Source organism: Desmodus rotundus, chromosome 10 (assembly GCF_022682495.2).
Source record: "Desmodus rotundus isolate HL8 chromosome 10, HLdesRot8A.1, whole genome shotgun sequence".
Classification (NCBI taxonomy): domain Eukaryota; kingdom Metazoa; phylum Chordata; class Mammalia; order Chiroptera; family Phyllostomidae; genus Desmodus; species Desmodus rotundus.
Genome location: NC_071396.1, coordinates 100,275,224 through 100,287,975, shown reverse-complemented (window position 1 = coordinate 100,287,975; position 12,752 = coordinate 100,275,224). Strand labels below are relative to the sequence as shown.

Sequence of the window (12,752 nt, the reverse complement as noted above, 5' to 3'; positions counted from 1 at the left end):
TCTGTCAGTGTTACTTAATTAAGCCTTCTCATTGATGTTTTGCAGAGTAATATAGTGTGGTTTGCACATTTGAGCCTAAATACAAAGAAAATTGGCCTAAAACTAAGGCATGACCCCTGAAGATAACATGTAAGATTGATTGCTTGTCATTGCCAGGTCAGAGGCTGCAGTGTTAAACACAGGTGGGAGATTGGGATGTTGGAAGAATAAAATGAAAATCAGTTTACAGGAGTGATTATTGCTGTACTAGAAAACTGGATTTTAGGAAAGATTTCTGAATATTTAAAACTGTTTGGCTTCACCAGTATTAGTCAAGCATCTGGAACAGGGGATGAGATGAGATGAGAATGGAAGTAGACTTAGTTAAAGTACAAAAGGAAAGAGAAGATAAGGAAGAAAATAAGAGGAATGGATGCCGTTTGGGAGAAGTGGACCATTGTGGTTATACAGAGCAATTACAGCCCACGAATATTTCAATTAAGCCAGCAGTCCTTTCCCAGAGCCTCACCAATGGTACCCTAGGGAGAACAGAGATTGGAGGAGGGGAGAAGAAAAGACAAAACTGTTATATGTTTCATCTTGGCTCCTTTTCCCTCTCCATTGGAATAAATGTAATAACTTATTTATCAAATAGGGATTTTAAATATCAGTTTGTATATCTCAAGTCATCACAGTATTACGGACTTTGCACCATTTAAAATATCCATGGTATTATGGATATTTTAATTTATCATTTGAAAACACATAATTGCATGTACATGTTATCAGAGTTATATATTCTCTTCTATTGGAAAATGAAGCATATTTTAAAATTTATTTCTTTGTTGTTTAACATTTTATTTTCTAAAGTATCTACCTTTTATTTCTCACATTTTGTGATGCCTATTGGTAAGTACATCTTTAAGAGTTACTAAGTGCCTAATTAAAAATTTCCCAAAATTCCATTCACTTTTTAAAAATATATTTATTTATGTTTAAATATATGTATTTAATTTTTATTTTTTAGAGAGGGAAAGGGAGGGAGAAAGAGAGGGAGTGAAACATCAATGTGCAAGAGATACGCACGTCCCCAACTAGCGGCCTGGCCCACAACCCAGGCACATGCCCTGACTGGGAATCTATCCAGCAACCTTTCGGTTCACCAGCCGGCACTCAGTCCACTGAGCCACACCAGCCAGGGCTCTATCCACTTTTAATTTAGGTTCTTTGAAGCTTACCTGTGTAATTTTGGAGTTAGATGGTATGTTTTAAGGTCTTCAGGTATGGCAGCTTACTTTCGGTTGTTATTCTCAACTGATTTTGCTTAAATCCCCTTACCCCCAAACATTATTACTGAGTACTTTTAGACTGGTTACATTTTAGAAAGTCAGAGGAGGCATGTGCACCTCATCACACTATTGAACTCTTGCCTCTTCTCTCTGAGCTCCTGCCTAGAAAGATGAGGTCCTGAAAGGACTGACTTCCCTTTAGAGGAAGAACCTAACCAGTCAGTTTCACACATTTGAAATGGAGTGCCAAATAGCACCCATGTCTCCGTATTTCATGTTAGATTTTATTCAAGTTAGATTGGTATCAATACTTCCAAATTATGTGTATTGATATAAAGTAACTTCAAGGTTACTTTTGCCTCAATTTCATAATATAGATAGCTCTTTAATCACCTTGAGTTTTAAGAAGATTCTTGAGTTTCAGGATAAGCACAACTGGCATATTTCTAACAAACTAATTATGCATTTTATTTAGGTACCTTGATATTATATGAACTTCATATTACATGAAAATGCTTTCCCTGTTTTATAGCACTGAATAAAGCAATTAACATTATATTTTGAATATCTGAGATCATTTATTGTGCATTCTTAAAAACTAGTTTTTTTTTTACTTAAGGAAAATAATATTGTTTTAAACAAGTGTTCTAAAGGACACATTAACAGAGATATAAGTTGGAGGTTAATAAAGGCTAAAATACTATGATCATTCCTCTCTGAATAAATTTTCCCACTGTACTTTTCTTCCCAGTATATTCACATTTACCCTTCTTCATACAATTTATATATTTATGTATAAATTATAAAACCATCTTGTGCTTGACCTTCAAGTTTTCAGGTTTATTTGATAAGGAAATTCACCAGTGCTGAGCATGTCAGCATTGACAATGGTGATGAAGATGGAAAGCCCAGGTCTCTTCTCTGTTCTTTATATCTGAAGGGTCTTATGTGTGGGACTCATCACCACAGCCCTCATCTTTTGCTCAGTCCATTTGGGAAGGGCTGGAAGTTCCTTGTCACTCACTGCTCAGCTTAGTCATTGTGAAGTGTGTCTTGTCTGTTACAGAAACAGAAAGAAGTGATTGTGATAGTGTGGACATTGTCTCTCAATACTTGAAGCTCGCCGGCTCTTCTTCCTCCGCCTTCGCACTCAAATTTTGACTTCAGATTCCTCTACTTAAAGCTCTTATTATACTGGCTGCTAATGAAAATGTGCACATCCTTAACACGCTCTTTGCTGATGAAATATTTTGAACTCTAAATTCATCTGGCACTGATGGAGAGCATATGTCATCTCAGTTTGTGTGGAGGGCTCAGCCAAGGGTTCTTCCTGGACTAGGAAATTAGTAGGAGCCACAGATGTACGCAGTCTGTGAGTCTCCATGATGATGTGGAGGATATTTAATAGTGTCTGTTGTTTCAGAGCAAAGGATTTAAGAGCATGTAGACTTCAACATGTTTCAGAGTGATTATCTTTCCAGGAAAAACTGAGCCTCAGTCCCCCAGTGCATTTTGAGTGTGCAGAAGCTTTCATCAGGAAATCAATGTATTTCTACAAAAGTAGGAATTTGTAGACTCCCAGAGCAATGCAAAAAAACCCACTTTGGTTGTTTTCTGACTTCATGAACCTCTAGGGTCTTGGGTGTTTGGCATGATCTGGGTGCAAAGTTTGGAAAGAACCAATCCACAACTCTAAGGACCCCGAATCAACAGAGTTAGGTAACTCTCACACTTGTGTATTTCAGGTCAGGTTCAAACCTCCATAATATTTAGTCTGTGTTCTTAGCTTGGGCTGTTGGTCGGCATACATACCTTTCGACAGCAGATCATTTATACGACACACAGAAGTATGTTAAAATGGTAAGACATAAAGAAGATATTCTAAAGGTAAATTAAGCCACAAAACAAATCTAATGGTTGTTGAATTCTCACTGTGATTGTGTCATCAAGGTTCATGGAGAAGGTCAGATTTGTTTATTCTGAGTATATTGGCTATTTATAAAATCCAGCAGAATATTTGAAAGTCTCTAACCTGTTAAGCAGAACTAGTGGTCATAAAAAAGTGAGGCTCAGGTTTCCTTGACTGGATCACAATTTGGGGTTTACTTATCTTAGGTTTTGGGCGGTTTTAGTAAACTAGGCTCTCAGGACAGATACTGGTTACTGAGTGTTTACTGTGGGCCAGGTACTTCCCTAAGTGTTTAGTAAGTATTAATGACCTCATTTACTTTAATAATAACTCCTGGAGGTTGGAGATCCTATTATCCCCTTATCCCCTGTTAAATGTCTTCTTTGGGTGGGTCCTAGGATTTCACTTTACTTCTCTTAGACCCAAGAGGCCATTAAATTTTTGAGGTTGTCGGATGTCCTCAGGGCAAAATGTGTTTTCTTCCTCCCTGGGTTCCAGCATTCACTTTGATTTTGGCTTGATAATTCCTTACTCTCTTAGTCAGCTGATTGGTATTTTAAAGAAGATTAATTAATTTATTTTTATCCATCATTTTAGTTTTCTTTTGTGGGAGAGTTTTCCAAATATACCAGCCTGTGCTATTTCCAAGCATGGAAATCAAACCCACTGATTTTACAGTTGACAAAAAAAACAGGTTCAGAGACCAGCTCAGACCCTAGAGCTGGTCAGTACAAAGTCGCTGCTAAAACCCCCATTTCTGTGTTAGCTCCCAGCGCTGTGTTTTCTGATACCTGTCTGCTCTAGCTTATAGTTTTGATCTTAGGGAAATTTGAAGAATCCAACCATAACTTTAATGAATGTGGATGGGAAATCATAGAAATTAAAAATTATGTCTATATCTTTTCTCTAAATGGAGTGTTTGGTCCTAGTTCTCTCTTAACCTCGCTGAAATGTCCAGCTTGTTAGAGGGACTTCAGAAAATTTGTGGATCGCCAGGCTCCCTCCCAGAGCAACTGTCAGTGCCATGGAAGTTACTGTGTCTCCCCTAGTTTAGGGTAAAATAAATGTGAAAAATCTTGAACAATCCAGTCCATTTCAATCTTGTGGAGGAATAATTTCTATCCTCCACTTGCCTTTTCCCTTTCCCTTCTGCTGCCTATGTTACTGTCTTTCTGTTATTTATTCTTGTCTTGGATAGAGGTGACAACAGAACGAGGGAGAGGCAAGAGTTAGGTATTCAGATGGCTTCTGTCCCAGGCAGTTTCTCATTTGTGGCCTTACTGGATTTCCTGAGCAACTGTGTGTCTTTATCAGTGCTCGCGGGGAGTTTCGTTTCACTCTTGACTCTGCCCACTCCGGAGCGTCTAGGGTTTTGACCCCCTTTCTAGTCCATCGCGTTGTACATATTGGTAAGCTCATCATACCTCTGGCTTTACTGTTCTACTTTTATTTTCCTGTCTCTGGATTTCTTCAGATATTTACTTTCATATAGTAGGTGTTGTACATAATTCTGTGATCTTTTGTGGACATAAGAATGGGCATAAACTGCCAAGTACACACATTTGCTCTGCCTGGGGAGAAGTGGCTGAAGGTGGCCCATTCGAGGTGGTCATGGAGAGGTCCGAAGTTCTTCCCAGAAGGGTATTTTCATGGTGGAGAAAAGTACTCACTGGCTTTTAGCATGGCAGCACCTGTGTTGGCCAGCTCTGCCATGTATTGTTACCTTGGGGAAGTTATCTGTCCCATTGAAGCCTCAGTTTTCTCATATATAAAATAGGGATACTACTAGTGCATTGAAGTACTTATTAGCACAGTGTCTGACACATATTTAAGCTCACTAAATGTTAGCTGCTGTTATTTTTTGAGAGATGAAGATCAGTTGAGGCAAAGGGAATAGAGGTAGAAAAACGGAGGTATAAGAGTGTGTGTGCGATGTTCAGATACACAAGGAATGGCCAAGTGTAGGCCCTGTGCAGGGTTTACATAAAAAGTGAGTCTGGTGGGGAAGAACCACTGGGATGCAGATGTGCTGGGAGTGCGTACGGAACGCTGCTGAATCCGGCAACCTCGGCAGGGATTTGAAGAAGGGGAGTGAGACATGTGCCTGTTGGTGCCAGGCATGCATCTGTCTTGCGTTGCAATAGAGTAGGCTGGTGGGTCTCAAACTCCTGTGTACATGAAAATTACTTGGGGACCTTGTTAAAAACCAAGTTGTTATTTTTTTTCCTGGCTCTGTCCCCAGAGATCTAGACTCACTGGGTCTGCCATGGACCCTAAGATGCAGGTTTTTGATGAACATATCACATGATTCAGATGCAGGGTGGTCCTCAGATGCACTTTGAGACTTGCCGGAATAGTTGTTGAGGAAACGCATGCTAATTTACTGGCAGGTCTGATGAAGCACAGTGGGAGGGAAGAAAGGAACAAAAAACATAAACGTGGCGTGTTTACATTCATTATGAGTTACAAATATCCGTGCTCTAGCCTTGTGTGTTCTTGCTATGGATGAGTGAGCACCAGTTACACAGATACATTTTCAAAGATAAAATATAACCAGAAATCATATGATTGTTTGTTCTATTAGGTTTTGGAGAGCTAGAGATTTGTCCTTATCGTCTAGATCTAGCAGGAGGCCAGGAGATGGAAAAACCTGTTAAAAAGAGAGCAGTAAAGGGGAGGAAGGTGCCCAGCATGAGTCAGGAAATCAGAAAGGTGGAAATGGGAAGGGATGTCAAAACAGCAGTTAGATTTGATTGGTTGAGAATCTATTTGTGAAGGAACCTAGCCAGTATTTAACCTGTTTTGAAAAAAACTAAACTTCCAGCATTTTTAATTAGTGGATTGCTCGCTTTTGAAATTGCCCAGTTGGGAATACTCAGGTTCTGATGTGTTTTATCTGCCTGTTAATTAGCAGGCTGCATGGCTGACCATCATTTTTCCTTTATTTAGTGCATAGAACATGCATATGAAGGTCTCTTGAAATAGTACAGCTCAAGTCTGGGTTAAAAATGCATGTCACTCTGTATTTAGTAAGAGTTTGTGCTAAATTAAAATAAAATTCTAGTGTATCTGTTCTCTAACTTAGTTTTTTCTTTTTGCGCCATAATATGATTTTGCCTCTAGCACAGGGCTTCTCGATCCCAGCACAGTTGACATCTGGGGCCAGAACATTTTTTGTTGTGGGGGACTTCTGTGTATGTGTAGGATGCCAGTACACCTCTCCTCTCCCTCCCGAAGTTGTGACAACGCAAAATGTCCCCAGATATTGCCAAATGTCTGCTGGGGACCAAAATTGCCACTGGTGGAGAACGACTGGCCTGGCATTACTGTGGTCTTATTGCCTCTTTGTCTCTGCCTACTTTTTGAAACTGAAAAAGATAAAATGTGTCCAAACAATAAGACATCTTATGTTATAGACAGGGATTCAGCTCTTTTCCTGCATTATTTTTTGGCCAAGTTTAAGAGCAGAAATTTCTCCAGTTCACCCAAGCTGGCTGTTTCAAGTTAAAAAGAATTAAAGATGTGTTAGATGTCTGAAAAGCTGTAGCATTTGAGGGATTTTTATTGCTTACATAGTTTGTGTTGGTTTGTTTTTGCTGGAAACATGTGATTTTTTTGGTTAAAGAGGAAGAAGACCACGCAAGCTACAAAACTTACTCATGTGAGAACCCAGAGCGTTCTAAGTCACTTCTCCTGCGCTTCAGTGCAGCTCACACAGCCTAGGCCGGCAGGTCGGGGTGTTGGACAGGTTTGGGGAAAGCATTGCGCCTTCCCTCCAGATTGAATGTGCCCTCCAGAGCTTTCTTGACATTCCTTAAAACTCACAGTCCCTGATTTTACCTGTCCTCAAAAGACATCTGTTTGCAGTTGCATTGTCTTCTGAAGCAAAAACAACAACGACAACAACAACAAAAAAAAAACCAAAGCAAAACAAAAAACCAAAATTTGTTTAAAAAAAGAAAGATTTCAAGTTCAGTCCTAATAGTTGTTTTTCCATCTCTTAAGATATTCTAAAACGCTGTGTACTTCACTGTATCCACAAAAAAAGAGTCAATTAATTATACTATGATTACTTCTGCTGATAATAAAACAGCAGTAACAAAAGGAATGACAGTAGTGCATTAAGAGAATAAACAGTATCACTGAAATGTTAGGAAACACAATAAATGGGATTATGTCTGCTGAACCAAAGTTTCACACCTCCTCCTTCAATTCTGTCAGAGGAAGTTTGTGACGGCCATCTGTTATCAACCGTGATCAAAATAATAGAACAGTGAAACTTTTTATACTGACAAAGGGCCTTTCATCAAAAATCTCAAAGCCGTTTCTAAATATAGAGTGACTGATCTTTAAAATTTTAAAACACTTTTATGTTTTAAGCAATTAATAGGATAACGTAGTTGTTAAACTCTCCATCCCGAGCATTTGCCATGTGAAGCACTGACTGGGCTTTTAGCAATCTGGTCAGCATCAGAACTTTGCTGCTACAGATTTTAGAAGAATTCCAACTTTCCCCTAGTTCACCTGGGACTCTTCATCATCATTTATCCAAGTGAAACTTTGACAACTTTAATGTCCACACTCAATGCCCAGAATAAGGATCACAGGCCAAGTATTCATGTCTATTAAAATAAACTTTTTTAAAGACTGAGACAGTGTTGCCTTAACTTAAAAAACAAAATCCTAATTTCCATGTAGTGTACTGGTAGAAACAGGTGACGAGGTTCTTTTGCGTCTTGTGTATTGTTGCCTGTCTGTTAACTGGTGTGACAAGCCTTGGCTAGAGAACAAAGAGTATTCAAAGAGCATTACGGCATGAATGCTGCTGATATTAGTTTGAATAGTTACCTGAGTTTAACTTTCTTTTTGTATTAAGGTTGTGTTAGTGTATTTTTACATTTTGTCCAAAAGATTTAAATTAAACGTTCAGTGCAGTTTCACATCTGTGAAAGTTGAGGCTATGAAACACTGTGAAAGATGGAAGTAATTTTGATGCTCATACCTCTGGTTCCTGAGGGTCCAGCTCATTTTTGCTGTGAATTTAAATGAGTTAATTTAAGTAGATGGGTCAGAAGCCGCTATCATCGTGGTAGCCCTGTGCCTGATTCTTAATTAAAGGCAACAGGAGATTAATTTGAAACATTAATTTAAAAGTGCATATACAAAAAGAAAGAATTATTACAAGAAAGCCTGAAGAACTTTTCTCTTGTCCCTAGATGTAGAAGACAGAAGTAGCTCAGGGTCCTGGGGGAATGGAGGACATCCAAGCCCATCCAGGGTAAGTATATCTAATCTTTCCTCCCACATCCAGACGTCCCACATATGTAAATTGACAAACTGAAGGTGAGTTTCTCTCAAGCACAGACGCAACTGCACAGACATATATGCACACTAAGTTTAATGAGGATCAGCTTGTGTTTGGATTTTTTTTTCATTCTCTTATGGGATGCTATTATTGAATTTGACACCTGTTCTACTTCTGCTAACCAGAAGAAAAATCCTTCATTAAATATTTGGCCTTACTTTGCCAGTTATTGATCTAGTATTATAGAAAGTTATTTTTCTGTAGATGGCACAACTTTGGAAAAAATCCTACTGTCTCTGTAATATATTGGTGCAAATAGACTACTGAATAATTCTGAAGACATAGTATGAAGGCCTAGCCTGTTGGTATAATCTGCATAATAAATCTGTGTTGATTTTACTTTGTAAACATGTCATTACCTCCCCAGTAGTGCCTTTGGTCAGCAGTGGGGGCCATCCATCTATTTGGTCTCATACTTTTGCTACTCATATGTGGTCGTTAGTTCGGATGTAACAGGAAGATCATGGAATGGGGTGGGAAAGGCAGTCTGTGGTTTTGTATGTCTGTGACTTTGGGCATGTCACTTCACCTCTTTGATCTTCATTTTCCTAATTTGTAAAATGAGGAAGTAGAACCAAAGGATCTTTTGTATTCCTTCTAACTTAAATAGGTATGATTTGAATTATAACCTGTCTTCAGCCAAATCACTTCTAGGCTCTCTAAAATCCCTATCAGCATTTATAATGTACATATAATGCCCTAGATTAAAAATAGACTTAGAGCACATAGCTGAACAAACATCAGCACCTCCCCCAACCAGCTGTGTGGAGGAAGCGTTCTGTAGGGAGGGTAACATTTTACCCTAAGTATTCACATAAATTTGGGTCGGGGGGAGGAAGGTCTCCATTTCCTCATAAGAGGCAAGGAAGGTAGGTGATCAAGCTGTCAAAATGAGGACATTTCAGTAAGCCATAGTTATTCATTTCTACCTGTCCTTTGGCCTTGTGGTTCTCGCTCTAGTCTTCAGGGTACAGCAGGATCTCTAAGCTTAACAGTAACTTTGTTGAGCCCTTGTACCAGCTGTCGAGTTTGACATTCTAATGCATTATATGGATGGGCTGAGGAAATCTTTCCTTCTCCTCCTCGAGTTACAGTCTGCACTTGCAGACATAAATCCATCCCCCTTGACAGCAAGTGTAGGAGATGACAGTGCTTCTCTCTATTGTTTAGTTCATTCAGACTTAATTTCTTACGATTTCTCATTTTAATACATGTAGTGCTTTTAATTATATTTCTGAGAACAAGGTCCATTTAGGATCATTCTGACTCCTATTTTGTGTTTATTAACTGTTCTGCCACTTTTTTCAGGGAATACGTTGGTGAATAATTTGAATCAATATTTTGCAACTCATATTTTCTAAATCCAGGGAGTTTGCAGGGGGCAGACTGCTTTAGCTGGCTGTACCCGTGCAACCTAAGTCTCTCTTCTCTCATTTGAAAATGGGCGATGTTATCAGCTACCTTGCAGTACACTGCTGAGGTTTAAATTAGATAATGTATATGAAGCGTTTAGATGGGGTTCTTTAAAAGGGGTCACTTACTAATAATTCGTATTATGCAATGCTTGCTCTAGAATGAGTGAGTGTAAAACCCGTGCTAGTGGTGTGACGTCTTTGTATACACCGACATGTTGACAGCATTAGGTTACAGCGTCACCCAGCTTAATTTTTATAAATGAGGAAAGACAGTTGAAAACAGGTTTGTTTGGATCTTTAAGGGTTCCATTTATTCTCTAGTGAGCTGCCGTGCATTTTCACTTTTCATACAGCATCCATCTTTCTTTATGTGGCAGAGTCTGCCCTCGGCTCACATGCCAGCTGACGCCTCTGGGTAAATGTGACTTAGTCATTACGGGCAGAGCGACCAGCTGAGCAGAGTGGGTTTTTAAACTTTTTTCCTGTTCGGTTACTTAATACACCCTAGTAGATTGAAATTTGAACCATATAATATACATGATTTTCTTTCTTATAGGACATTGATTTCTCCATGAAAAGTCGGTGGCTGAGCAGTTTAAAAACATTATTTTAATTTCAAATTCCCATTAAAACAATGAGTTATAATAGCAACAAAATTAAAGTCTGCTTTAAAACCACTTTTTGTGGCACACTTTGTCCAAATCCAGAAGTATTAATTTATGCTAAAGTTGTAATACTCATTCATAGTACTATTGTAATAATAATTTTAACATTTTATGTGTTAATTACTTATGGAGTGATCCAATTCTCTTACAACTGCAATAACAACTATAACAAAACATTAAAATTTCAATGCCATAAAAACCAAATGCTTTTTAAAGGCTCTGCCTTGGTCTTCCAAAAGCTATTCATTACAGGCTATGGGCAGTTAAAAAAATAATGTGGGCTTCTCAAAGTAATACATTTTAATATTTACAATATATTTTATGTCAGGTGTTTTACATGTATTATTTCATTTAATCACATCAACAACTTCATGTGAGTTGGTTCTATTATTATTATTTCCTAGACGTCACAGCAATTATGAGGAAAATTTGAACTCTGCACACTCCAGAGCCCTCTCTTAAATACTGGCCTCGTGAAGATGAAGTTCCTGGGTCAGAATGGTGGACTCCAGTTTTTTTAGATCAGAGAGGTCTCAGCAGTGGGGGTGTATTAATGTGCTGATTTTTCCATGTAAAATAGAAACTTATGCTGTTGTTTTATTTACAGAACTATGGAGATGGGACTCCCTATGACCACATGACCAGCAGGGACCTTGGGTCACATGACAATCTCTCTCCACCTTTTGTCAATTCCAGAATACAAAGTAAGATGAATTTTAAATGACTATGATTTTTTGAATTAATAATTTTACCTATACAGAACACGAGGCCAGACAGATGTTATGTTTCTAGGAACTCAGATATTTAGTCAATTCTCTATAGTAATTTTAAATTGTAGGAAAATATTGATAGTTGGTGCTTGATAGTACAGCATAAAGAACTAAGTTTCATGACCATGTGGAATTGCAGAGTTTCACTGAATCTACCTAGAAATTTTGTCTTCCTTAGACGTAAAGCATTTATCACAATTTTAATGTTGCAACAGCAGTTTTCTAAGTAAAGGTTGATGAAATCAAAGTGGTGAATATTTAAAATAAAAATATCATTGGGCTTGCCAATTGGTGATGAGATACAGTCTACATTAGCTGTGAATTTTCACTAACGGGTTATGAAAACCCCTTTAATAGTAGGTATAGTGTGCTTAATAGGCTTATGGTGCTGAAGTCAGAATAGTGCCTTCAAGTTGAACTGTAGAGTCTGGTTGTGTACTTGCTTACCAAGGGGCGGACTTCAGTGCTGGTGGTCTAGGTGGTCCTCTTCCCGCTCTGCTGGGAGTGAGCTGTGTGTAGTCTGAGAGAGTCTGAGTTTCCAGCATGCCCTTCCTACTTGCGTCCTTAGCATAGTTTTCTGCTTTGACTGCATGGTAGGGTGTTTGTTTAACCGCAGTAACCTGCACAAGGAAAAGATCACTCATAATGGCTTAAAAGGTCTCAATGGCTGGTTACTTTATGTTTGATTGAAAAAATGATCTTTGTTCTAGTAAATGTGAGTTTTTAACAGTATTAGTAAATCTCTCAACTTGGCCAAATTCTGTTGAGAATCCATCAATAAATGAAGTTAAATTGCTTGGCGCAGGCTGTTCTACCATACTCCAAGGAAAACACACAGCCATAATTGTATCATTCTGAAACCGTAATGGCAAATGCTTTTAAAGAATGTCTCGATGTTTAAGCCTTGAAACTATGCTTGTCATTTAAGGTAGATAGTATTTGAATTTCTGTCTTCCCTCTCCCCCACAAAATCACCATTGAATCCTTCTGAGGAGTTTTAGATATTTAACATGAATAGACAATGCAGAGAAATACTAACAATTTATTTTTAATGGCTAATGTCATATGTTGTGCTCCTTGTGTCATCCCAAATTTGAGAATCACAAAATTGTCTTTGATTCTAGGTTGTTCTTACATTTCTGCTTTTTTTAACTTTAAAAAGTTAAATTTCATATATAAGTTGTTTGAACTTTGTAGCTAAACCAAGGATCCCAGGTGTTTGTTGTTCTTGCTTTTTAATCAATTGTCAATAGAAAGGTACAACACATTTTCTGTTTCCAGGGGGTATGCAGCTGGCTGGATATATTTGTCAACTTCCGATTGAAAGAACAACTTTAGCTGCTTCAATGACAATAGTGAT

The 12,752-nt window shown here is 38.3% G+C and overlaps 1 protein-coding gene across 14 annotated transcripts in view; it reads left to right on the top strand.

Moving 5' to 3' along the window:
* The window catches only part of TCF4 (transcription factor 4), a 336,085-nt gene that overhangs the window by 102,954 nt on the left and 220,379 nt on the right, over positions 1–12,752 (top strand). For 13 of the 14 annotated variants that reach the window (XM_045187981.3, XM_024580643.4, XM_024580644.4 and 10 more), the window contains 2 exons: positions 8,394–8,455; positions 11,230–11,326. The exons of the other annotated variant lie outside the window; for it this stretch is intronic. In XM_045187981.3, the coding sequence (XP_045043916.1) occupies positions 8,394–8,455; positions 11,230–11,326 (159 nt within the window). The remainder of the gene's footprint in view (positions 1–8,393; positions 8,456–11,229; positions 11,327–12,752) is intronic. 14 annotated transcript variants of the gene reach the window in all.